This window comes from Arachis stenosperma, chromosome 9 (assembly GCF_014773155.1).
Source record: "Arachis stenosperma cultivar V10309 chromosome 9, arast.V10309.gnm1.PFL2, whole genome shotgun sequence".
NCBI classification, from domain to species: domain Eukaryota; kingdom Viridiplantae; phylum Streptophyta; class Magnoliopsida; order Fabales; family Fabaceae; genus Arachis; species Arachis stenosperma.
In genome coordinates, this window is record NC_080385.1 from 159,331,067 (window position 1) to 159,358,545 (window position 27,479).

General features: G+C 29.3%; 3 protein-coding genes across 7 annotated transcripts; 2 read left to right on the forward strand and 1 right to left on the reverse strand.

Moving 5' to 3' along the window:
* Nucleotides 1-802: 802 nt before the first annotated feature.
* Nucleotides 803-1,596, reverse strand: LOC130950302 (uncharacterized). The gene is made up of 3 exons (XM_057878811.1): nt 1,164-1,596; nt 941-1,047; nt 803-868 (listed from the first exon to the last, which is right to left on the reverse strand). The coding sequence occupies exons 1-3, from the start codon at nt 1,594-1,596 to the stop codon at nt 803-805; spliced, it is 606 nt and encodes a 201-aa protein (XP_057734794.1).
* Nucleotides 1,597-11,498: 9,902 nt separating this feature from the next.
* On the forward strand, nt 11,499-12,797 carry LOC130950303 (uncharacterized). The gene is made up of 2 exons (XM_057878812.1): nt 11,499-11,764; nt 11,837-12,797. The coding sequence occupies exons 1-2, from the start codon at nt 11,499-11,501 to the stop codon at nt 12,795-12,797; spliced, it is 1,227 nt and encodes a 408-aa protein (XP_057734795.1).
* A 6,702-nt stretch (nt 12,798-19,499) lies between these two features.
* Nucleotides 19,500-24,148, forward strand: LOC130948144 (UPF0725 protein At1g23960-like). Of its 5 annotated transcripts, none has more exons than XR_009072945.1 (5): nt 19,500-19,873; nt 19,988-20,116; nt 20,232-20,417; nt 22,442-22,819; nt 23,484-24,148. XR_009072945.1 is itself a non-coding variant. In XM_057876863.1 (3 exons), the coding sequence occupies exons 1-3, from the start codon at nt 19,643-19,645 to the stop codon at nt 20,406-20,408; spliced, it is 537 nt and encodes a 178-aa protein (XP_057732846.1). In that variant the 5' UTR covers nt 19,500-19,642; the 3' UTR covers nt 20,409-24,148. The 5 variants fall into 5 exon arrangements, 1 of the variants encoding a protein (XP_057732846.1); XR_009072946.1 differs by having other exon boundaries at nt 22,442-22,501; nt 22,762-24,148; XR_009072947.1 differs by having other exon boundaries at nt 22,762-22,819.
* The last annotated feature ends 3,331 nt before the right edge of the window (nt 24,149-27,479 follow it).

The following is a 27,479-nucleotide window of genomic DNA, read 5'->3' on the forward strand; positions in this document are numbered from 1 at the left end:
TTAACACCAAATAATTCATTGCATAATGGTATAGGCTAGAATTCGCGGTCCATTTAACGAATCTAACGTGTACAAAGTTGGAAAAGTATATAAGCATAAAATCTGATGCTATCTTATTATCCATGTATAGTACTTAAATGAAACGTTCGCCGAGTAAATTTGACGTTTTAAGATTGAGGTTACTTGATTATATTCTTTGAAATCCAGGGTCAATTTTTGTGATCCGTGTTGTAAGGGAATAAATAATAAAAACAAAAAAATATCTCACTATAGACTATAGTAATGCATCTCAAAAGTCAAAACAATCATCAGGGCTCTTTTTTATTGAAACGGCCATCAGGTCAGGTTTTTCCCCTTCTTTAAAAAACATCAGCCCTTTAATGGTATCACTGAAAAGGCCCGAAGAAAACATAACAAGCCCAAAGATGTGTCACCAAAATCTTGTACCAATCATGGCTTATGACTGACCAAAAAAAAAAATCATGGCTTATGCTTTCATAATTGAGAGTTTTGGGGTCAATACAGTAGTTATTCAAAATAAATCACGTAAAATAAATATGATTATAAAGCATCAAGGGAAACTACAAAAGATCTCACCAACAAGCACTCAAAAATCAAAATTCATCAAACGTAAAAGCTGCATAAATAATGAGACAAACACATCCTAAAACAAAGAAACGCAGTCTTAGTATTAATTTTAAGCAAAGCCAACAAAAATCAAAGGAGATAAAACATAGTGATATCGATCTCATACTAGATATTAAACTATATGTTAATTTAAATGCTTAAGATCCGAAATGCATTAAGCTAAGAAAACGGTTGTGAGAACCATCTCGGACTCTATGGATGCCTTGAGTAGCTTTAAGCCCTGTAACACATTAAAGGTTATATTAGAAAGTTTGAACAGGTTAAAATGAGATGAATAGTGTAAGAGAGATACCTCTTTCATGCCAAGTTGAACAACGGTTTCTTTCAAGACACCAACATCCTTGACATTGAACTGGTTAAGCATGGTGATGCCTAATTGCCTGATATGGTTGACATGGGCTGAATGAGAAGATTATCCATGATCATGTAAGTTATTACTTCTTTCACAAACCCATTATTGCTGTTATTAGGTGCCGCCGTGGCCGTGGCCGTGGAATTCACTTCCCTCGTCATACCTCTATTACACGCGGCACATTTAGAATTGTACACATCTGTTACAGTGCTGCTACTGCAATAAGTGAAAGGGGACGAGCACCTGTAGAGCTTTGGAATTATCTGGGAGTGGTTTATAGCAGCTGAAGGGAGGAGGCCGGAGATAGCAGGTGAAGAGGTAAGAATGGTTGGATTAAGGATAACATCCTTAGATAGGTTTGGTTGCCAGTAAACATGGTTGAGGTTTTCAACGCTCGAATAAAGATTCCCCAAGCAACCAACAACGGCTTCCTTTGTTAAAAGCTTGATGACGGTAGCAAGTGGCAACTGAAGCAAGGTGAAGAGGAAGTCCACCACATCTTTAGAGGCTTCTGCAAACACCACTTTCTTATTCTTTGAGTCTATCAGAAGCTTCAAACTCAAATTACTACTATTAGTTGTGGAATTAGTCGTCATTCTGAGGGTGAATGTGAATGATAAGGGAAACCAAGGGCTGTATATATAAGAGAGATTTTCTTGGTTGACGAGTGGAATGATGAAAATTGGTTTCTTTGTGTGGCTCGAAGAAAGAGTTAGTTGAAGGTTAATAAAGATGAGAATCAGGATTAATTTTCTTTTTCTTTTATGATAATTTTTAAAAATAAATATATTTAATTGAAATCAGTAAATTTTTTCATTTATACCGAAAACACGCTTTTTAATTTGAATATGGAAGGAAAAGAAGTGTTGGACTCGCGTATGACGAGAAGAGGTGCTTCACCTCGTCGTAGGATCAGAAAAACTAGAACTTAGATCTGCAGGGGAACTACAAAAGATCTCATCAACCACTCAAAATTCATCAAATTAAACGTAAAGATGTATAAATAATAAAAGACAAACACATACATCCTAAAACAAAGAAACGCAGTCTTAACATTAATTTTAAGCAAAGCCAACAAAAATCAAAGGAAACAAAATATAATTTAAATGCTTAAGATCCGAAATGCATCAAGCTAAGAAAACGGTTGTGAGAACCATCTGGGACTCTATGGATGCCTTCAGTAGCTTTATGCCCTGTAACATAAAGAAAAAGAATAGATATATAGCAGTATAATTTAAAGTTGGAATAGGTTGAAATGAGATGAGTGTAAGAGACTGAGTTGCGTTTTGCTCAACAAATTTAGTCAGAACAAATAAAATGGAGGGTCTGAGTTTGGTATTTTAAATTTCAAATTCCATCAGTTGCAAATCAGACCATGTGATTTGTGAAGCAAAATTTCATTTTCAAAGAACTTGCATGGTCCGAATTGTTCTACCCTTAACTCGGAAAAATCTGTCCCACATTTTTGTCTTGTACGCCATAACTCCACATCAGGAAATAGCACACCCAAACCATCCATATCCATAAAATTGAACCCCAAAAACAACCAAGCAAATCTATTATCTATATATATATAGGCAAAACTGCGAGTCTGCCGCTGGCTGGTTGGATACTTACAGGGAAGTTGCATGGGAAAGGCTTAGTGTGACGGCTAACTCGTTTTGGAAGTAGTGCAATTTGAGTAAGCAGTTTTTGTAATTTGTAATCATTAATTAATTATTAATAAAAAAGTATTTGAAACAAAAAGGTTATCAATTAAAAACTAAACAAAACCACATTAAATTATATTAATAATTAATTTTAAATATTTTAATTTTATTTAAAAAATTTAAAATTAATTAACTAAACCTAATTGAAACATATAAAAACATTCCTCTTCTCTCTCACATTAATCTATCCACCTCTAACAATCACACATACAGACATCTCTCTCACCGTCAAGTCATCTCCACCTCCCCACCGCGACCCACTCCTCCGATCGCTTCTGCTTCTATTTTGTAACAGTGAACATAACATTCCGAAACACAGCAGGACCAAGCAAGCACCAAGCAGTTTCCCTTAAAAGCAGAGCCGGCTTATCAACCTTCTACATATACAGCTTCCAGGGCTACCAAAACACACTCTACACCTAATCCATGCGTCAATTCTACAGCGACTGCCACATTTATGGCACCGTTGATTTTATTTTCGGTAACGCCGCCGTAGTCTTCCAAAATTGCAACATCTTCCCCCGCCTCTCTATGACCGGCCAATTTAACTCAATTACCGCACAAGGCAGAACCGATCCCAACCAAAATACCGGAATCTCCATACACAACACAACGATTCGAGCGTTGACGATTTGACCCCTTGGTAGGCCGTGGAAGCAATACTCGATGACGGTTTTATCAAAAAATATAAAAACAAAACATTCATTTAATATGAAAAAAAACATCCTAATACTTAACAAAAGAAATATCTAGTTATATTTTAGCAAAAATAATTAACTATCTATAAAATTTAAAAAAAATATGAAATTTTTAAAGAAATAGACACATTCACGTTTGCAATACAAAAAAATTCGAAAAATATATAAAAGAACATCCATTTAGTATGAAAAAGAAACATTCTGATACTTAACAGAAGAAACATCCATATATATTAACTCGTAGAAATTTTGGATTCACCAAAAGTATTTTGGCTGGTTTTTGGCTAATATCCTTTTGGTTCCTTAGCATTGCTCATTATTAATAGTATTTTTAATGGTATAAGATTATATTTAATGAAGTAGAATTACTTACTTTTCTTTTGTTGGTTAAGATTCACTTTGGATAAACAACTTAATTAAACTCTTTTTGACAAAATAACTTAAACAATAAATGGCTATATTAGAAGTAGCTTATAAATAAATTATTTTATATTTATATTTTTAGCTTTAAAAGACTAAAAGTACTTATTTTATAGAAATTTAATAAAAAATAGTAGTATTATAAGAGAAGTCATTTTTTTAACTTTCCTAAATAACTTCTTAGAAAGCTGTAATTTAGTTTTGAAAATTACATCAGACATTAATACTAATATTTTTCATAAATCAAAAGTTCAAAAAATTACTTTTAAAGCTTCCCAAATGGACCCTAAGTGCTGGTCAGATTTTAATAAAAGTGATGGCGTTCTAGACTTTCTCATCTTTTAAATATTGCTCTTTATCGATTTTGTTAGGTAGATAATGACTTTTGTAAATAATGTGAACAATAGACTCTAAAATTGACCCAATAAAATAAAAAATGTTCTACCCCAACTTACCTCATAAACATTAAGATTAGAATAACCATCCGCACACCTAATAAATTGAATATCTAACCATTATTAACTGTACATGAGTAAATCGAATCAAAAGGAATAACCATCTAATTAAGAATAATTAACATAATCATCTGCATGCATATTAAATTAAACATCTGGCATATTCATTATTCACATTGTTTAGAATTCTCATTGTCTCTCTGTATTTTTTCGTCCTTTATTCAGTCTTTAGAGGAGAGAGAAAATAAAAAACAAATAACTCTTCAGATTTTTTTAACAACTAATATATAAAAATGAATATTTAAATTAATTAAATAATAATAAATTTTTAAAAAGATTGACTTAAGACTAAAAGTTAAAAGACAACTAGTATTTTTTTTTTTGAAATTCGAGTATAAAAACTAGCTACTAATTGAATTTTTACTAAAGCTTTTTAGATGCAAAAATAGAAGAATAAAACAAAAGGAATATTTGTATTATTATTAAGAATTTAATTTTGATACACATTCAATCAGTATACAATAATTTTAAATGTGCATTGTATTTAATTATATATCATCACTTTGGAAAATTAATTATTTTTTATTTTAATCGCATAAATAATCATCTAAAATAATAGATATAATTATATAACTGTGTAAAATATTTTATATTATCAGTGTATAAAAATTAAAATTTATTATTAATACAAGTTATAAGTATAATTTATTAAAAAATGAGGTTGAAGCTTATTTATGTTTGTAATTAAAATGTCTTTATATAAAACTAATAATATAATGCACATGTAAAATTCCTTTAACTGATTAGAACGTATGCATAAACTAGTGTTGAAATATCGCAAGCGAGTGTGAATAAAAAGGACCGATTCTTAGTTGTGACCTATGAGCTGAGAATTAAGGGTGTTCATGAATTAGATCATATCCGCAAATTCGTAGTAAATATTCGCATCTGATTCAAAAATTGTGGATATGATCCGATCCGCAAATTGATCGGATCGAATAGGATCCGATCCGCATCCTTTGCTAATCGGATCGCGAATATTTGCTCAATATCTGCGTATCCAATCCGCGAATTCGCACAATAATAATTAAAATATATATATATATATATATGTTTGTTATTATATTTACTTGTTTGTATGTTTTAGTTAGTAATAATTATTCATATATTGTATTATTTTATTTTTATTATTTAAAAAGAGTTTGATTAAAAATATTTTAGGAATAAATAAGTTTAAAAGTATGAAAGAAATATTTTTATTGAATTTTTTTACGTTGAAATATGATTAAAAAGAAAATATTTAATTATGCGGATATATCTGATATTCGATCCGATCCGATCCGCATATTTGCGGATCAGAAAAAGTGCGGATATTATATCCAATCCGATCCGATGGAAATTATGCGGATCGAATCGAATTTTTGGCCATATCCGATCCAATCCGATATGCGGACATCACTATTGAGAATTGAATTGAGAAACAAACAGAATGTGGGCAAAAAAGATATTTAAAGGATAAATTTAAAATTTTAAAATTTTTTGGGAGAAGATTCTCGCTCAACGAAAGCTTCTTGTTTAAGGATGGCAAAATTCTCTAAGACGCAAGAATTTTACAGCAATGAATTCCTGTCTGTTTTTGCTAATATTCGAAATTCATAAATTTATTTAATTATATTTAATAATTTATTTTTTATATATATTTTTTAATCATTTCACATGTTATTGTTGATCGAAAAAGTATTTTTGATGAAGGTAAATGATTCGAAGTGGTAATGCGGTCGGAGACATAAGCAGTTTTCCAAAAGACACACATGTAAACATTAGACGGATGTTTTCGACACAGATTCAATTTTAAGGCCTTTTGATAAATCAAGCAAGTCAAATCGAACAAGGTACTCGAGTCAGATAATTGAAATAAGTTATTCGAATAAGTAGTTCGAGTAATTATGGTAGTGGAGAAGTTAGAGGCTTTTATCACGCGAGGAAATCATGGGGAACGTTTACCAAGAAAAATGTATCCAAAGTTGTAATTTTGTAATTAATTGTAATTAATTATCAGTTACCAAAAGTAGATTATAAATACTAGGAAGTTTTAGTGAATAGTGGTTGGAACTTTAACTCAGAAAAACACTCAAGCACACTCACATCCTAGGGAATTCCTGAGTTTGCGATCGAGTAAATTTTCTGTAGGGTTCCTTCCATCTTTTCATTCTTTCAATTTATCTTTCTATAAACTTTATTTCTTCAAGTAAATTTATCTTCCAAGTATTCTTTATCTTCGTTGTCCAATTTACATTCTTGCATTTTAGATTTTCATGTCAAAGTCCTTTGATTCAATCGAAGGCATTTTACTGCTTTCTTTCAATTTCAACACAAACTTTTCCGTTTTCAGCGTATCTTCTTTTCGAAAACTTTTCATTTTTATTTCTTTCCTTGACTTATAAATTTTTAATTTATTTTTATTCTCAATTCCATCGAAGACACTTTGATGCATATTTAGAAAATTAGTATCTACAAAGAGCAGTAGGTTTCGTTCCCAGACCATTAGATATCGAACTACCATCGATTTGCTAAAATTCGACAAAATAGTTATATATATTTATATACCAAAATTTGTAATCCTCATTTGCATAACCATTCTTTAATTCATAGATTCTTATAATTGTCCATACTCCATTCAATCTTTCTGCAGCTATCCTCTTGCCACTCTCTTATTTCACCCCATTGTAGCTTCTCATAGTCCATCACTCTCATCGCGTCGTTCTCTATATTCGTAGCATTTCTTTTTACAATTTTATCATTGTATTTATTCTTTTTTCTGTTATCGTGTCTCCCACCTTATCTACTGCTGTGTGTTCTATCTTACCATAGCGTCTTCCACTGCGTCAATTTAGTGATTTTCATTCGAAAGTGTACAACAAGTTATAAATTTAGAAACTTTAACTTAAAAAAGTGGACTAATTACAAAGGAGTTGATTCCCTCTTATTTTTATAATTGTTTTATGGTATTACAAATTAAAATTTAATTTTTATTTTAAAAATAAAAAAACTCGAGAGTTATTTAAAAAATTAAAATATTTTTTTAACACTAAACTTAAAAATACCAAAATATCTTTTATGTAATAATTTAAAAAAAATTTATTATAATATATTTATAGGAATAACTAATATTAGTTGATTTATTAGTAATTATGAATTTTAATTCAATATTAAAAGATTAAAGCACCCTATAGTTAATTTTTAAAATACCAAAATAATTTTTTAGCATTAATCTTAAAACCACTAAAATACCTATTTAAAATAAAGGTTAGTTAATTGTATTAGAAATTGCAAATTCAAAATTTTGGAACAACTAAAATATCTTTATAATTAATTTTTAAAACAACAAAACAATATTTTAAGTTTAATTTTAAAAAAACTGACATATAATTATAGAATTATTTATATGGTTATAAGACTAAAAATTCGAATTTAATTTCAATAAGACTAAAATATATTTTTAGTTTATTTTAAATGGCATATTTTCTCTTTAAAATTCAAACAAAAACAAACTTTTAGTATTAATTTATAAAAAGACTAAAATACCCTTATAATTAATGTTCAAGAATACAAAATAGTCTTAGAAAGTTAATTTATACAAAAAAAAAAAAACCATCATATGACTAATTCATATTATTTGATTGTGTTAAAATTAAAATTTTGAATATGATTTAAAAATAAAAAAATCTTGTAATTCATATTTAGAGTACTAAAATACCTTTTTAATCATTAGCATGAAAAATACTAGTTTTTTACAAGATTAATTAAAATTATTTGATTATATTAAAATAAAAAAATTAATATAATATTAAAATATTCTTATACTTAACCTTTAAAATACTAAAATAATTTTTTATAATTAATTTTAAGAGACTAAAATACCTTTTTATGATAATGGCTATTTAGTTATATTAGAAATTATAATTTTTAAGTTTTAAAATGACTAAAATACCTATGTAATTAATTTCAGACTCATATTTTTTTATTGAATTATTGAAAAAATATTAGACCATAATCAGATTTTTTTAAGAAAGATAAGAATTGTTGAGACTCAATGATCCATACAAATAAAAATTATTTGATGGTTTTAATACACAAAAGTTTGTATGTAAAGCTGTAGGCTTGGTTTGGTAAAATTTTTTTAAAAGGTGTTTGTATTTTTTTAAAATATAGTTTTTTATTTTGTATTTAATAAATATAAAAAATCATGTGTTTGTAACTGCAGATTTTTAAAAAAATAAAAGTATTTTTTAAAGCAATTAAGGTAAAAAATTTTAAAGATGATGTGTACTTATAAAAATTAAAAAGTAAACATATAACATATGAAGTTATATTAGAAATTTATATGAATTTTATGCAATTTTTTTCCTAATTTTAGGGCTCATTTAATGTTAAATTAATTTAAAATTAGAGTATAGTTTTATACTCATTTGTACATGTGATACAACTATATTTTGGGAGTCACTCAAATAAAGATGCTTAAAATATTTTTTTTAAGAAAATGTTTTTTAATAACTAAAATTCAATATATATAATCGATTAAATTATGTTATTTTTTTTTATCAAAATTAGGCCAGATAAATTAATTTAATCGAAAAATTGGTGAATCAAATCTTAAACTGGTCTAAATTAATATTATTTTTTATAGAAAATAACTCCAATACTCCTATTATATATATTAATTTTGAAAATCTTAAATTTTAGTAATTTTTTTTCTGTGGTCATAGAGTTAGGATTTAGAGTTTTCAATAAATAAATAAATAAATAAATAAATATATATATATATATAATTTTTCTGTTGTCGTAGCCTAAACTAATTTGTCTGGTCTAATTTTAATAAAAATAATATAATTTATCAATTATATGTGTTACATTTTAATTATTAAAAAATATCTTAAAAAAAATATTTTTAATCTTTACGTGAGTGCCCATATTTTACTTCTTTGACTGCCAAAATGATCATGCCACCCTTCACACAAATAAATCTCGGGTTAATAATCAAATTCGTTTTTAAAAGGTCATTTATTATTTAAATTAGTTCTCAAATAATTCTTTAGTCGTATTAGTTCTTAAAAGATAAAATGTAAATCAAATTAGTCATTTCGTTAGTTAGATAATGATGTGGTAGGTTAATGTTACATGTCACAAGATGATTGGTTGACGTGCTAGGTATCATGTGTCACTTGACATATAAAAAGTTATTTATAATCAAAATAGTTCCTGAAAGTAATTTTAACATTATTTTTTAGATCTGAATAAATAAAATTCTCTTTACATAACATAATAAAAATAATTAAATTATTATAAAGTTATTTTATTATTTATATTTTAAAATTTTATATTTTTAAATTGTAATTTTTTTATAGTATAATTTTTTTATTTAAATAAGTTTTAAATTATTATTGATTATATATTTAAAAATTTAATATTTTGGATCTCACTAAATAATATAGTAGTCATTTTAAAATTTAAATCTTTTAAATTTTTTAAAGGGCAAAAAACATATATAAGCCAAGAGTAGCCAGAAATTACGTGAATCCGCCAAGTTGAAAATTGCTTCATCAATCAACCAAATCACATCTCTATACAATTCGAACCAGCTTAGTTCGAATTGCATTTGTATATAATTCGAACCGAATCAGCTCGAATTACTTGGCAACATTCACACTAATTCAAATCAGGTTAGTTCGAACTTAAAACATACATAATTCGAACTAGATGAGTTCGAATTATATAGGTGGAAGCTAACCAAAGTAATTCGAACTAAGTAGGTTCGAATTACTAATAACTAATTCGAACCAGGCTGGTTCGAATTAGTTAGGACCAGACCTGTATATATATGGTGTGAACGTGAGTTGCTCTCATTAGAGGGGTAAGATGGCTAGTGAGAAAAGTTTCGTAGTGTTGGTTCACCACAGAGGATCCATTAAGAGGAAAACTCGTTCCGGTGTGAAGTTCACTGATAAGGATCCTTTGTATATGATCGTCAGGCCTACGACTAGGTATGAGGACCTTGTTAGCTCTGTACTGTTGAAACTTGGTCTCGAAAGTGTGAAACGGGTTAAGAAGTTTTTCTATCGCATTCCAATCACGGTGCTCCAGGAAACCGTTAAGTATGATTGTTTCACGATCGGGAGTGATGAGGACTTGCAGGTCATGTTTCATTGTCGCTGGCAGTTTCCAGAGGTGAGGACACCAGAACTGTTGGCAAAGTTGGTTGACGTGGTATCCAGTTCGGGGGTTCGAACCGAAATACCACCACTTTAGCCATGGTAGCCGGTTCTAGCTCCAGACCTGCCGTTGCTTCTTCCTCCGTCCCTGTGTACGAGCCACTCGTCCAACCTGTTGCCTCCCCTTCGTTCGTTGTTGATCTCAACGGCAGTGTAAGCGACGAGGTCGGAACAGGAAAATTTCCGCAAACCTCTTTACAGTGTGCTGCACCGGCTGGGATTGGAGATGGATTTTTGGATGATCCAGAGGACGATGATGTCGAGCCGGATATGATTGCTGATGACAGTAGCGATGATGTCGGAGCAAGTGAGCCTGCTGGGGCGGGCAGTGGTTCTAGCTCTGGCACACAGCAGTACCCTCCACATTTTTCCTCTTTGGACTTAGACGCCATGAGGCAAGAGGGGGTTCCTGGGCAGCCGGCTGGATTTGGCGCTAGAGATGGTGAAGGGTCTGCAGGTCTGACAGAGTTTCAGGTTGGTCAGCAATTTCAGGATAAAGATGAGGCCTTGTTAAGTGTGAAGACTTACAGCATCCGTCGATGGGTACAGTACAAGGTCGTGGAGTCTGACTATCGCCGGTATGTGGGCAAGTGTTCTGAGTTCGGGAATGGGTGCACATGGTTGATTCGCTTGAGTCTCCGACAGCGCAAGGACCTTTGGGAAGTCAAACGCTACAACGGACCCATACGTGTCTCGCCACCTCCATCTCCAGTGACCACAGGAGTTTGGATTACCATGTGATATCGGCATTCATTATGCCAATGGTTAGGGCTGATGTATCCATCAGCATCAAGGTGCTCCTAAATGCCACCGCCGCATACTTTGGGTTTAGGTCGACGTATAGGAGGGTCTGGTTGGCCAAGCAGAAGGCTGTTGCCCTCATCTATGGTGACTGGGATGAGTCGTAAAACGAGCTCCCAAGGTGGGTGTTAGGAGTCCAGTTGACGATGCCTGGTACTGTTGCAGTCCTTAAGACGAGTCATGTTCGTATCGGTGCACAGATGGACGAGTCTCAAGCTTATTTTCATAGACTATTCTGGACGTTTCCACCATGTATCGAGGCATTTCGTCATTGCAAGCCCCTAGTTAGTATTGACGACACCTATCTCTATGGCAAGTATGGGGGGACGTTGCTTGTCGCGATTGCACAGGACGGGAACTCCAACATACTCCCTGTGGCATTCGCATTAGTCGAGGGTGAGAATGCTGAGTCGTGGGCCTTCTTTCTCTCCCACCTGCGTGAGCATGTGACATCGTAGCCGGGTCTGCTGGTTATATCGGACAGGCATAACGGCATCAAGGCCGCGCTTGAGGCTCCTGATGGAGGATGGTTACCTCCGTCTGCATATCGGGCATTTTGCATTCGACATGTAGTGGCAAATTTCGCCCTAACCTTCAAGGGCAAAGACGCAAGGAGGCTACTTGTGAATGCGGCGTACGCTAAAACTGAGGTCGAGTTCCATTACTGGTTTGATATTCTGAGGTCTGAAGACCCAGCGATGTGTGACTGGGGGAACCAGATTGAGTATTCATTGTGGACACAACATTGTGATGAGAGGCGTATATTTGGACACATGACGACGAATATCTCTGAGTGTGTGAACTCAATCTTCAAGGGTGTCAGAAACCTTCCTATGTACTCGCTAGTGAAGGCAACATACGAAAGGTTGGCCGAATTATTTGTTCGCAAAGGGAAAGAGGCTGAGGCGCAGCAGGGAACCGGACAACAATTTAGTCAGCACTTGGTGAAGTGTATAGAGGCCAACTTGAAGACGGCTAGGTGCTTCACGGTGACTTTGTATGACAGGGATAACTCCGAGTTCACCGTCGCAGAGACAATTCCTACTGGTTCTTTCTCACTGGGTAGCTATAGAGTTTTGCTTGCATCTCAGACATGTGACTGCAGATACTTCCAGGCACTTCATTTCCCGTGTCTCCACGCACTGGCATGCTGTGCCTACTCACGGCTTACATGGGAGCCTTACGTCCACCAGGTGTATCGTCTTAGTTCGGTCTTCAGTGTGTATCGGATGGGTTTCACACCTCCCATTCCGGAGGATTTCTGGCCACCATATGACGGGCCGACTGTCATCCCAAACCCGAATAAGAGGCGTGCGAGAGAGGGTCATCCGAGGTCCACTCGGATACGGACCAATATGGACAAGGCAGACCCGAACCGGCCAAAGAGATGTGGACTTTGTCGGCAGCCCGGTCACACACGTCGGAGTTGCCTACAACTCCGATGAGCAGAGCACACACGGGGACATGATTAGGTGTATTGCTAGCTTTGGTACTTTTGTTATTTCAATTTCGCGTTTAGATTCCAGTATTATCAGTTTTCTTACTTGTAGTTGGTAAGTGATAAAATTTGTTAATGATAGTGCGATGTACTGTGAATGGGATCATAATTGATGAATATGTTTTGTTTCTGGAGTTTTAAACGAAATGTATATTGAATGCACACCGGAATAACAAACTCTACGAGTTAAATTAAGACATGACGCAGAAACTATGCTAGTAACAGAAATTAGTATTTGGAACGAATTGTGAGTAATTCGAACCAACCTGGTTCGAATTACTATTTGATGCAATTTGAGAGTAATTCGAACCAAGTCGGTTCGAACTACTTGGAGAGTGGTTCACGTGTGTAATTCGAACCAAGCTAGTTCGAATTATGCTATTTGTAGTTCGAACCAAGTTGGTTCGATTTATATGTTAACGTAGTTCGAACCAAATTAGTTCGAATTACATAGTAATGTGCTTTGGCTGATTCGTGAAGCAATTTTTAATTGGGCTGATTTAGGTTATTTTTTTGCTCCCTTGACTTATTTATGTTTTTTATCCTTTTTTAAAATTATAAATTTTATTATTATTTAATTTATATAGTAGAACTCAATAATTAAAAAAATAATTTTTGAGATCACTTATTGAATTTTAATATTTTAATCTTTTAAAAAAATATATTAAAATATTAAAATTTTAACAAATAATTCCATAAATGAATTTTTTTATATTAAAATTTAATATTTACTATATAATATAGTTGTTATTTTAAAATTTAAATCTTTTAAAGAGAGAGAGAGAGAGAAGATTTCGATTCCTCCTTCGTCTCCACATTCGCAAAATCTTCTGCTATTCATACTGTGATTGCTGTTATTTTTGTTCTGTTATCTGCATATATATATTCTGATTTTTTTTATTTATTTTTGTTTTTTGGTGAGTATATATCTGATTATTGCGATTGGAAAATGTATGAGTAGAAAAGGGAAATCAGATGGATTTGGATGATCGTATCGTGTACTTAGAGAAAGAGAAACATGAGACTATGGAGCAGCACGCCAAACGGCCTTGTATGAGAGGCAGTACCTCCTCCAAAGAAGAAGAAGAAGAAGAGAAAGTTGTTGAGGATACGGCTGCCTCTGACAAAAAAGAAGAAATGGAGGAAGAGACAAAAGATGATACTGATCCCGATGAATATGTACTGGTTGAGCCTAGACGCTTCATGACTGATGAAGAAATTCTTGAACATCGGAGGCAGGTTATTGAAAGCGACGTACGCCTCTGATCTCTCACAATACATTTACTGATTTAACTATTTTCCCCTTTTGTTCTCGTGTTCTGTGATATAATGATCTTGTTAGTTAGGGTTTGAATTTTTTGCTTTACAGGGATTCGATGTTGAGAAGTTTGAAGGCCGGCTACCTGGTTCAATTAAGCCATATAAGTTGACCGAACCAAGATGCCCTCCCTTGATAGAATTTTCCAAGCAAGCTTTGGAAGTCTACAATGAGAACAATGTAAATTGCTTCTATAATGGTTTTGATTCTAAGTTTAATCTATGTATGGTGATATTGTGTGTTTAAATATTCTAATTATATTATGCATGTGGATGTTTGCACTCTTATGCAGAAAACAAGTTTTGAATTTTATGAGCTTAAGAAAGCAAATTCTCAAGGTGTTGCTGGTGTAATGTTCTACATTACTTTTGAGGCGATATCTGGCGATATAATTGGAACCTTCCGTGCTAGGGTATGGAAAAAGATAATGAACCAAGGTTCGCAGGTTATGTCCTGTGAGAGGCATTTGTGAGTTTGTCAAGTATAAATATTACATGAGCTTTTTTTTGTTATGGTTTTGTTTGTTTAGACTAGTTAGATTAAACTAGTGAGATATAGCACATAATCCCAATCACCTTTGGATCTTAATTTGTGCCTAATGGTTTTGCCTTTTAAATATTCTGCCCAAAGTTGACATTGATTAATTCTCTATCTATCATTCATATATTGGTGAATGTTCACATCTATTGACAGAACGTGTTTAGTTTGTATGCCATTAAGATTTATAAATTAATTTTTAGTTGATGTTCCTTGATAATCTATGATTATTGACCAATGACAATTTAGAGATGTAATGAATTCAAATATTTCATATTCTTGTTTTCCGTATTGAATTTAAGCATTTGTCATTTGTTCCCAACTTCTGATGTTCTTATGGCACTTATTTGAATTGTAATAAAGAATGTCGAGGTAACAAGCAGATTCTGCAGATTCTGTATTTTGATAATATGAAAATGAGGTTTTCTATGTCATTGCATTATTGCTTAATAACAAGGTTTTTATATTTTGATTGTGATTCCGAATAACTATTTATACCGTTGTTAAGTCATTTGCATAATTATATCACTCACATCACCTTTTGTCCTTTTTTAACCATGAAAGTTATTGCTTTTTTGCTTTACCCATTATGCTTAGATTTTATTGTAGCTTCCTGTGAGGTTCATAAGCTCATTTCTTGTCTCCTTAAGATATCTTCTTCTAGTGTTATTTGATGTTCTTGTTTATAACTGTTGACAAATGAAAAATTATAAACGTAATTATTTCAAATGTCTCATCCTTGTGGTTTGTATTAGATTTTGACTTTTGAGGTGGTTCTTGTTATTCTGCATTTCAAAATAACAAAAGGAGGCTACGATTAATTAGTGTATTTTAGGGTTTAGATGTGTGCATGTGAGTGAGTATTGGGCTCTTGGGGCACACACAATTTAATCTAAAATAAAAAAAAAATTAGAAATCACATTTTACCTTTTCAATTTTTTTAATAATTGAGAGGATTATTTCCAAATATTAGTGTAATGACTGACTCGTTTTGAAAATTGGGGTATAAAAACTAGCTACTAATTGAATGTTTTACGTAAGCTTTTTAATGCAAAAATAGAAGAATAAAACAAAAAGAAGATTTGTATTATTATTATGGAAAAGTCTAGTAGGTTAGTAATTTTATTAAATTCTGACTAGCATATAACCATTAAAAAAAAGTAAGTTACCAATAATGTATCATTAATAATTTCCTCTAAAAGTTTAAGTTGTATAAATATAATTGGATAATTTTAATAATTAATAAAAATATATATATAAATAGGTATATAGAAATATCATTATTGAATTGGATAATTTAATTTTTTTATTTTAATATTTAAAAAATATTTTGTTATTTTTGTAATAAAATTAAAATTTTAGCATTTTCATAAATCAAATTAAAATAGACACATACAAAAAGACACTAAAAAATAAAAATAATTAAATTAAGATTATAATGTCTAACATAATCAAGTATTGTTAAATTTTAGTCGTTTAAAATAAAGTTAAATAACATTTTATAATTTTTAATATAAAAATCCAATGAATATACTTGGTTTAATTTGGGTCTAATTATAAGAATAAAATTGATTTTAAATATAAATAGGATAAATAAGAATAAAAAATAGTGTAAGAGTATATATATATATTACAAGTGTTTAAAATAAATGATGTGTCATTATTATATGAAAAGTACTATTTAAATTATAAAGATGTGTGTCACTAATATATGAAAGGGGATATTTTAATTATAATTCACTTATCTAATGTAATTTTAATTTGTAATTGGATTTGTCAAAAAAATGAAAAAACTGGGAATTAAATATGATAGAGATAGAGATTTATTGGATTAATAGTTAAATTTGTTTTTAAAAGATCATTCATTCTTTAAATTAGTTCTCTAATAATTTTTTTAATCATATTAGTTCTTAAAAAATAAAACGTAAGTCAAATTGGTCATTCTGTTAGTTAGATGATGACGTGGTAGATTAATATCACGTGTCACACAAGATGATTGGTTGATATATCATGTCAGTGATACCTAGTACGTCATGTGTCACTTGACATGTAAAAAAATTATTTATAATCATAAAAGTTCATACGTAAGTCATTTTTATCTCTAAGATTTTAAAAATTAATCAAATTATTTCTTATATAATTTTTTTCATAATAATAAATTTAAAATATTTTTTATAGTACTAATTTTAATATTATTTTTTAGACTTTAGTAAATAAAATTCTCTTTACATAAAATAATAAAAATAATTTAATTATTATAAAATTATTTTGTTATTTATATTTTTAAATTGTAATTTTTTATAGGGAACTTTTTTATTCAAATGAGTTTATCAAATTATTATTGATTATATATTTAAAAATTTAATATTTTAGATCTCACTAAATAATATAGTAGTTATTTTAAAATTTAAATCTTTTAAATTTTTTAAAATTATAATTTTTATTCTTGTTTAATTTATATAGTAAAACTCAATAATTAAAAAATTAATTTTTGAAATCTCTTGTTAAATATTAATATTTTAATATAATTTTTTTAAAATAATTACTATATTTATTTAGTGAAATTTAAAAAATTAAAATATTTAAAATAATTACTATATTTAAGAACCTTAATATTCTTTCACCATAGTAGAATTATCCGCCAAACATATAGCTATAACACTTGTCATGTAAAAAACCATCCACTATTCTCCTTTTATTATATATAAAGAGAAGATTTCGATTCCTCCTTCGTCTTCATATTTGCTAAATCTTATGCTTTTCTTGAGTTAAATTTCAAAATATATCTGAGATTGGTGTTATGCACTAAAATCGTTTCTAAAATTTTAATTGTACTAATTATGTCTTTAAAATTAATAAAAGTGCACTATGTTAATTTTTGACCTATTTTTTATTAATGACGTGATGACATTATTTGATAACGTGCGCTGTTAGTGACACGTGTCACTCCATGATTTGACCACGTGTAATGGTATGATGATGTGGTGACTAGTGACGTGTGGCATGCTGATATGGATGGTTGTGTCACGTGTCGCAACAGTATTCGTCTACGTGTTGTCTATTATGTCATCATTGTAGATACACCAAATAAGTACCTTACTTTACATTAAGTGACTACTTTTAATCTTTGAAATTAAATGTGCACCAAACTTGTCCCTACACCAATTTTTTTTTTTAAATTTAAAATTTTCAATATCTTGAATATACTAATTTCAATTCTATTTTTTTCATATATCGTTTAAATACAAGTGATTTCATAAAAAAATTTAAGATTTTAGTTTTAATTATATAATTTTTTATAATAATTTAATATTAGTAAATTTTGTAATATATAAGTATGTTATAATAAAAAAATTATATGATTGATTAGACATATTTTTTTATTAAAAAATATGTATTTTTAACAAGAAATCAATAATTAAAATAAATATTTTTTGTTTTTATGAAATACATGTTTTCATTGTGTGTAAATAGACTAGATTAAAGACATTTCAAACATCTTACTACCATTTCTGACTTCTTTAATCTAGAACAAAAGAGGCAGAAAATAGTAGTGAGAACGCTTAAAATACCTTCACATTAACTCCAAGACAGCAATTCGAACATCCGCAAGATAAAAAAAAAATTATAACAGCAATGTGAAGGTCGAAAATAATAGTAAAAATGCTTAAAATAGTAAAATACTTTCTAATAAACTATTTAGGAGTTTATAAAGAAGTTAAAAAAATGACTTCTCTCATAATGCTACTAATTTTTATCACATTTTTATAAAATAAGTGCTTTTAGAACTAAAAATTCGAACAAAAAATAACTTATTTATAAGTTACTTTTAATATAATCATTTATTGTTTAATCTATTTTTTTAAAGTAACTTAATTAGGGGTGTATTTAGCAACTACGTTGAGAGAGGAAAAATACTTACAACTTCTCAAAAGCTTTAATTTTTTGTTTGGCTAATTTTTCTCTCTATAAAAGCATAAAAGCAGAAGTGATTTTGGTCACAAAACCACGCTTACAATAAGCAACAATTTATAGTTTTGCACTAACTGACTTTTAGGCATCGACATTTAACCTTTATTTTTTTTACCAACCTTATTCTTTATACATATTATTATATTATTTATAAAATTTTTATTATTTCCCTTTATATGAGCTCTTTTTTTCTATTATTTATTATTTATATTTTTATTAATTTTTTATTTAACAGTATATATTTTTATAATGGTAATTTTTATACATTATATTTATTATTATCTTTTTATAATATAGTTTATTGATCCTATTAAGTAAAATAAATTAAACAAAAAAATTAACCATAAATAACAATAATAGTAAAAAAATTATAGCATACTAAACAAGAGTACTAAGAATATTAAAAATATACTATATAAAAACATATAAAAAAATATAAAAAAATTAAACATATATAAAAAAATAACATTATAATTTAATGTAATGTCTTTTTTAATAATTATCTATCTAAAAGTAATTTTAACTAATATTATTCAAACAATATTTATTTTATCAAAATTAATTTTAATATAAAATTATCAAACATAGATCATATTAACACAAACTTATTTTTACCCAAAATCAATTCTATAAAGTTACTTTTAAATTAATTCTATAAAATTACTTTTATTCAAATTCTTAGTTTGACAAACACAATCCAAACAAACATTGTTGTTTACCTGGCCCTTCACTCCAACTCCAAAACGACAAAAAAAAAATTATAAAATAACTTGTATTTAATCATCACCGTGATTGTTGTTATTTTTGTTCCGTTATCTGTATACATATATTCTGAATTTATTTATTTATTTTTTGGTGAGTATATATTCTTATTATTGCGATTGGAAAATGTATGAGTAGAAAAGGGAAATCAGTTGGATTTGGATGATCGTATCGTGTAATTAGAGAAAGAGAAACAAGAGACTATGGAGCAGCACGCCAAACGGCCTTGTATGAGAGGCAGTACCTCCTCCAAAGAAGAAGAAGAAGAAGAAGAGAAAGTTGTTGAGGATATGGCTGTCTCTGACAAAGAAGAAGAAATGGTGGAAGAGACAAAAGATGATACTGATATCGATGAATATGTACTGGTTGAGCCTAGACGCTTCATGACTGATGAAGAAATTCTTGAACATCGGAGGCAGGTTATTGAAAGCGACGTACGCCTCTGATCTCTCACAAGACATTTAGTGATTTAACTATTTTCCCCTTTTGTTCTCGTGTTCTGTGATATAATGATCTTGATAGTTAGGGTTTGAATTTTTGCTTTATAGGGATTCGATGTTGAGAAGTTTGAAGGCAGGCTACCTGGTTCAATTAAGCCATATAAGTTGACCGAACCAAGATGCCGTCTCTTGATAGGTTTTTCCAAGCAAGCTTTGGAAGTCTACAATGAGAACAACGTAAATTGCTTCTATAATGGTTTTGATTCTAAGTTTAATCTATGTATGGTGATATTGTGTGTTTAAATATTCTTCTAATTATATTATGCATGTGGATGTTTGCACTCTTATGCAGAAAACAAAATTTGAATTTTATGAGCTTAAGAAAGCAAATTCTCAAGGTGTTGCTGGTGTAATGTTCTACATTACTTTTGAGGCGATCTCTGGCAATACAATTGGAACCTTCCGTGCTAGGGTATGGAAAAAGATAATGAAAGGTTTGCAGGTTATGTCTTGTGAGAGGCATTTGTGAGTTTGTCAGGTATAAATATTACATGAGATTTTTTGTTATGGTTTTGTTTGTTTAGACTAGTTAGATTAAACTAGTGAGAGATAGCACATAATCCCAATCACCTTTGGATCTGAATTTGTGCCTAATGGTTTTGCCTTTTAAATATTCTGCCTAAAGTAGACATTGACTAATTCTCTATCTATCATCCATATATTGGTGAATGTTCACATCTATCGACAGAACGTGTTTAGTTTGTATGCCATTAAGATTTATAAATTAATTTTTAGTTGATGTTCCTTGATAATCTATGATTGTTGACAAATGACAAATTAGAGATGTAATGATTTCAAATATTTCATATTCTTTTTGTCCGTATTGAATTTAAGCACTTGTCATTTGTTCCCAACTTCTGATGTTCTTATGCCACTTATTTGAATTGTAATAAAGAATGTCGAGGTAACAAGCATCTCCTTTAGTTTAATTTAATTTAATTATCCCGATTTGTATTTGTTGTGCTCCTCTTCTGATGTTCTGTTTATTTTGGGTCAGCTAGATATACACACAACCCTTCAATCTTTAGTTTTTATGTCTAATCCTTTGTTATTTTTCCTTCTAATTGTTGTTGCAAGATAATTACCAATTTTATGTTATATATATATATATATATATATATATATATATATATATATGAGCCGTGACACCTATTTGCAGATTCTGTATTTTGATAATATGAAAATGAGGTTTTCTATGTCATTGCATTATTGCTTAATAACAAGGTTTTTATATTTTGATTGTGATTCCGAATAACTATTTATACGGTTGTTAAGTCACTTGCATAATTATATTACTCATATCACCTTTTGTCCTTTTTTAACCATGAAAGTTATTGCTTTTTTGCTTTACCTATTATGCTTAGATTTCACTGTAGCTTCCTGTGAGGTTCATAAGTTCATTTCTTGTCTCCTTAAGATATCTTCTTCTAGTGTTATTTGATGTTCTTGTTTATAAGAATGTTGACAAATGAAAAATTATAAACGTAATTATTTCAAATGTCTCATCCTTGTGGTTTGTATTAGATTTTGACTTTTGAGGTGGTTCTTGTTATTCTGCATTTCAAAATAACAAAAGGAGGCTACGTTTAATTAGTGTATTTTAGGGTTTAGATGTGTGCATGTGAGTGAGTATTGGGCTCTTGGGGCACACAATTTAATCTAACTTACCCGTTGGAAGGGTGAAATATGAATCTTAATTCAGGAAGTAATAGCAGCGAGTATAAAACAGTATCAGAGGATAATATCCTCAATGTAACAGTAGCAAAAATAGAATCAGTAAAGTAAAGAAGGAGCACTACTAGAGTGTGGACATTTATTAACACTTTTTATCTAACACTTTTTGAAATGTTAGTTATACTAATACTAATAAACTTATACTTTTAACAAAATTTGTAAAATAAATGTTAGAAAATATAATTTTTTAAAAGAAGAAAAATAAACATCAGATACAAACCTTACCAAATCACGCCTCTGAAATGGAACTACTTTCAAGTTTCAACACATCTCCTTTCAAGTTACCACTGCCTCACTTATCGAGAAAATCCCTCATAAACGACGACGTATCACTCCCTTCTAAACCCATACCTGCTAGCTACCTATAATCTAGATATATATGTGTGCTTTCTTCTCCTTGCCTCGCTTCTGTCTCTTACTTTGTTTTCTGTTCGCTAACAGCACCTCGCCACCACCCTTTATAGCCTCGTTTCTTTCCAACTTTGTGAAATTATCCTTATGCCCTTCACTCCCCGCTAACATGGAAAATAACTATATCATTCTGGTCGTTAATAAATCAATTGCCAAAGCCCACCATGGGCTATATTCGTCTTGTCCTACTCTACTCGTCATTACATATTCATATGCTAACCTTAATTGATTAACGTTTGACTTCCAGAAAATGAGAAGCTACATTAATACTTGCTTAGCTTATATAGTAAAATTAACTTAATTACCATTTTCTTCCCATAGTATATTCTATATTATATTCATTTATTTGATAAGCAGGTAATCCGATCCTATATAGGCTCTATCTGTAATTTGCTGGCATCAAGATGGGGAAATTATGTAAGCCAATTTGTGTCATGTTCGCAACATATACCAGATAAGTATAAATAATAATTGTTGATGGCTGAAACCTAGTTAATATATATATATATATATATGAAAAGTGGCAGGTATATGAAAAGAATGGAAGATGAGTTTATATATATATGTGTACCGTGGCGATGCTAGCTAGATGTCATATATATCGTCTCAAAAAACTAGTTGAGCTATATATAGATAACATACATATTCTTCATGTTTATATTTGCACTGAATGCTAGACTTGCTGCTGCTGAGAGCATGGCCCATGATGTAAAGTTGGATATGACCTCTTATGTGGTAAGCTCAAATACTTCAAAGCCATTTTTATTGGCTATACTCTATGTTATTTCACACTATATTAGTATATTATTGTGACAAATAAAATCTAGTCATCTTTGAATAAATAAGGAACATTGTGGGGTGTTTGGGGTGTTTGCCAATTTTGCTCGGTGTTTAAGGTTTTATAATGGGTTGGTGTGTGAGTGGACATGTTGCAGTTCATCCTGGTCTTTTATCTTTAATGTGAAGCCTTTTAGTTGTTTTCTATAAAGTTTGGTAAGCTGTGTGAAACCAGCTTCTCTTTTTGTCTTTGCTATTTTGGTTGATGGAACTATTGTAGAGTTTTTTCGCCTTTATTTCACAGGGTTAGTTATGCTTTCAATTTTTGTCTTGTACTTTATGGTTGTCTTTTGCATGTGTGTGGGCGCGCGCCTTTATATCTTGAAGTCCTTTTCTCTTCCTTTTGAACATATAGTAGTTATTTAGGCCTTCAAACATGTATATAATATAGGCTTTAGTTTCTGATTTAATTTTAACGACTTCTGTTGTTCTTCTCCAACTGCAGTTACTAATCTTATAATTTAAGCACTTTGGACATTGAGTTTTATTGATTTTTGTATGCACTATTCTGATTTTGTGCATTTCCCCGTTAAAATTTGTTGTTGACTGCTTATGAGAACAGAGTTAGGTGTTAAAGATTTGGCGTATTGAACGTTGTGGAGTTCGAATCTTGTGAATTATTCTTGAGATTAAGAAGCTTGAAGAGTAAATGCATCGATCGTGGGGACCAAATGGCGTTGTCTGGTTCTGCATCTTATTATATGCAGAGAAGAATGCCTGGTTCTGGATTAACTTGATTTGCACAATTCGCCTTCGCCTAGTATGCAATTATGCATCCATTGTCGAATCTTAACCTCCCATTTGAGTATTAAGTTATGGCAACTACTCCCATGAAAATACCAAAAACATCTTCTCATGATGATCCTTATTTAAAAAGTATAACTTATTTATTTTGCAACACTTTAAATAAAGGTAACACTTTTATTTTAAATAAAATCAAACCTCACAATCTATCATCTAATGGTTAAAATGATATATCTTCACATGATGACAATCATTAAATCTTCATTGGAGTAGTCATCTTAAGTTATTTAAGTAGTTGTTTCTTGTTTTTTGTATATCCTGGCATCTAAAAGATATAGTATTCAATGCTTGAATAAATCGTCTCTTGTGATCCTGTTTAATCGGTTTTTTAATTGCAGTAAGATATGCTTGTATATAAAATTATCCAAGTTATATCTTGGTTTAATTTGAGCATGGGCGTAGAATATTCTGTAAATTTAAATTAATGGTAATATTTTTTTAATGTTGTTAACAAAATTTTTTTGTAATATTTATTAGAATATTGTTTTAGAAGATCTATTGTAATATCTTTTGAAGTGTTAGTAGAAAGATTTATTATAACATTTTTTAAGTATTATATAAAATATTTATTGTAATATTTTTGAAGTGTTATAAAAATAATTTGTGGTAATATTTTTCTAAATGTTACCATGAATGATCTAGTGTAATATTTTTTATAATATTATTATAGAATATTTTTTATAATATTTTTATAAATATTATTAAATATTTAGAAGAATGTTAGTAAAATTTTTTAATAATATAGAATATATTTAATATTTATTAAAATATTATTAATATACATATATAATATTTTAATATGATTTGATAACAATTTTTAAATGTTATTAAAAGTTAAATATATAGTAGTAGAGTACAATCCATCGACTCTTCATCTTCATCCAATAACCTGTGAAAGGATAGAGAAAGAGAAGCTTCATCTTCATCCAATAACCTGTGAAAGGATAGAGAAAGAGAAGGAGGAGGAGAAAAGAAAGTCAACGGAATTTTCATGATAGTTTTGGTTATGGCCAGTTTGTCATCTGTCTTTACAAGAACGGATTTAGAAATATTATTATAGGAGGATCAATAATATATAATATTAAAAAATTTTACAAAAAATTATATAATGTAAGATATATTATAAAAATATACCATTAGATAATATATTTTAAAGTATAAAAAATATGTGTATTTTTTACTAACAATGTGGTCGATTCTTTATATTATAAAATTTATCGATAATAGAATTTGTGTCAAATTTTTAGGAATTTTTTTTCAGTATAATCAAAAGATAATTAGCAAGAAATTGATGTTTTATTTTGTTTCTGAGTTATTTTTCACAATATTCATAGCTGAACAAAATTTTTCAATTATAGCAGTTGAAATAAAGAAAATTAATATCAAATAAATCAAAAATGACTCTCACAAGAAGAAAAAGAATTCATTTTATAGTATTTAAAATTTTTTATTTAACTACAAAATATTAATAATAGTATCTTTTTCAAAAATTTTTAATATTATTATTTTTTTAAATATTAAAAATAATTAATATTTAAGTTAGACTTTACTTTTATTTATATTAGACTAAATACTAAATAAATTTTAAAAAAAATTAAATAATACTTAATAATTTATTATTATTAACTTTAAAAAAAAATGCGGACACCTAATGTCTTGGTATATTAATATTGGTTACACCCATTAATAATCCATTCGACCCAATTTAATTAACTAACAAGTTTTCTAGGTCTTATAGTACTTTAACTAATTTTAGTTTTATAATTAAAAATTTTCAGTTTCTTAAATGTGAGTTTAATAAAAATGCATCTGTAGTATTTAAATAATTGACAAAATAGTAAACTAAATGTTGAAATCACATCTTTGAATCATCCAGAGATTGTAAAAGAATATATGAGTGCATTAATACATTAGACTATATATATAGTCATACATGACTACCAAAAAGAGACTAACAAAAATTAGTTAAGATTGGATTTGAAGGATTGGTCCAAGTATTGCTAAAAGGTGGTTTTTCGATTTGGTTCACGTCTAGGAACCACCGTCCGAATTTGTGGATATGAAAGAATGGAGTGGTACTTGTAAAGACACTCCCTTAAGTCAAGAGATAAGTAGATTAAACTTAGAGATATTTGAAGGGTGTCAGTATATTTATAATGGTGATTTAATAACTATCGTTGGAGTAATTCCACTCTTGAAGGTGAATAACCGTACTTTTATCTTAGGGTGGTTGGGATATTACTTTTAGAAGTGGGCTGAGAGATTTTAAAGGCCAGCCTATATCGAGCCCAACCTCTTCCAGAAGGAGTCTGTGTCGAGCCCGACCTCTTTAGACGAGGTCGGGTGGGTGGAAAAGGCCAATCTTTGGATTGGACTGGACTTTTTTGACTTATTTAAACTTGGATCGTAATGTTGGGTCGAGTATGAACAATTTCATTAACTAATTATTTAATGTTAGTACTCTTAACACTAAAAGTTATATGTTTTATTATGAATTAACAATCTCATAATAAAAGAGAGAAATTAGAAGAAAAGAAAAAAAACAAAAATTAGAGAAATTAAAAGAAAAAAAGACAAAAATTAGATTTCTATTATAGTGGTTAATTAGTTTATAGTGATTAAAATTCAATTGAGCTAATTAGAATAAAACTAACTAAGTTTATAATGTTGACTAACTTGCTTAATTAATACATTAGTTGTTAGTTAATTTATTATTCAAAGAATATTATAAAATATAATATCAAGCATTTAGATATAAATATGTTATGCATGCATATGGAATAATATTTGATTTTTGAATATAGGATTTTGTTGGATCACATCAAAAACTATCGAAAAATTGGATGTGCCTTTTCTTTCAAGACTTGTTAGAGAATGTTATTTAGATTATTTTTTTATTAATTTAATATTAATGATAATTAATTATAATAAGAGTATTTAAGATTAATCACAAAAAATATTTTTTTAATTTTCTATTTTATTTATTTAAAATTTTTAAAATGAGAAGAACTATTTTTTTAAGTTGATTTTTTTATTTAAAAAATTTTAAATAAATAAAAAACAAAAAACTAAAAACATATTTTATGATTAACTTTACGTACTCCTTATGTACTCCTATTATAATTAATTACTATTAATATTAAACTAATAAAAAAATAATCTAGATAATTGATAATCTTCTCGCTTTATAAGAACTTCACTTGGATACGGAGAATCCATGCAAAAAGTCTTCACTTAGATTCAAAATAACGGAGAAAAAAATCATCTCTTTATTAGAAGCAGACAAGCACATAATTTTAATAGACAGGTATCAATTTATTGTATTTAAAAAGATTTTTTGGATTTTAAATTTTAAAATTTATACATTAATTTTCTAATGATATTTAATAAATTTAACTTAATTATTCTATTAATGAAAAATTATTAAGTAACTATTAATTATATATCCATACTTTCTGTTGTAAATGTCTTATGATAGCTGTTAATTAAGAGGATTTTATTCACGAGAATAATTAAATTTCTTTTGCTGAGGGTAAGTATAATTTTAAAACAATTCGACCTGAAAATAAAGTTAAAAGAATAACCTGTCATTTGAGAATTTACAAATGGTATGAATATTTTAACTTTAGAGTACTTAAATATTTTTAATATAAAAAAATATTTTATCATATTATCTATGTTTTGTATTTTTGTAGGGTGAAATTTATTATGACACAAAAAATTAAAAAAAAATTTAAATAGAATTTGAGAGAGG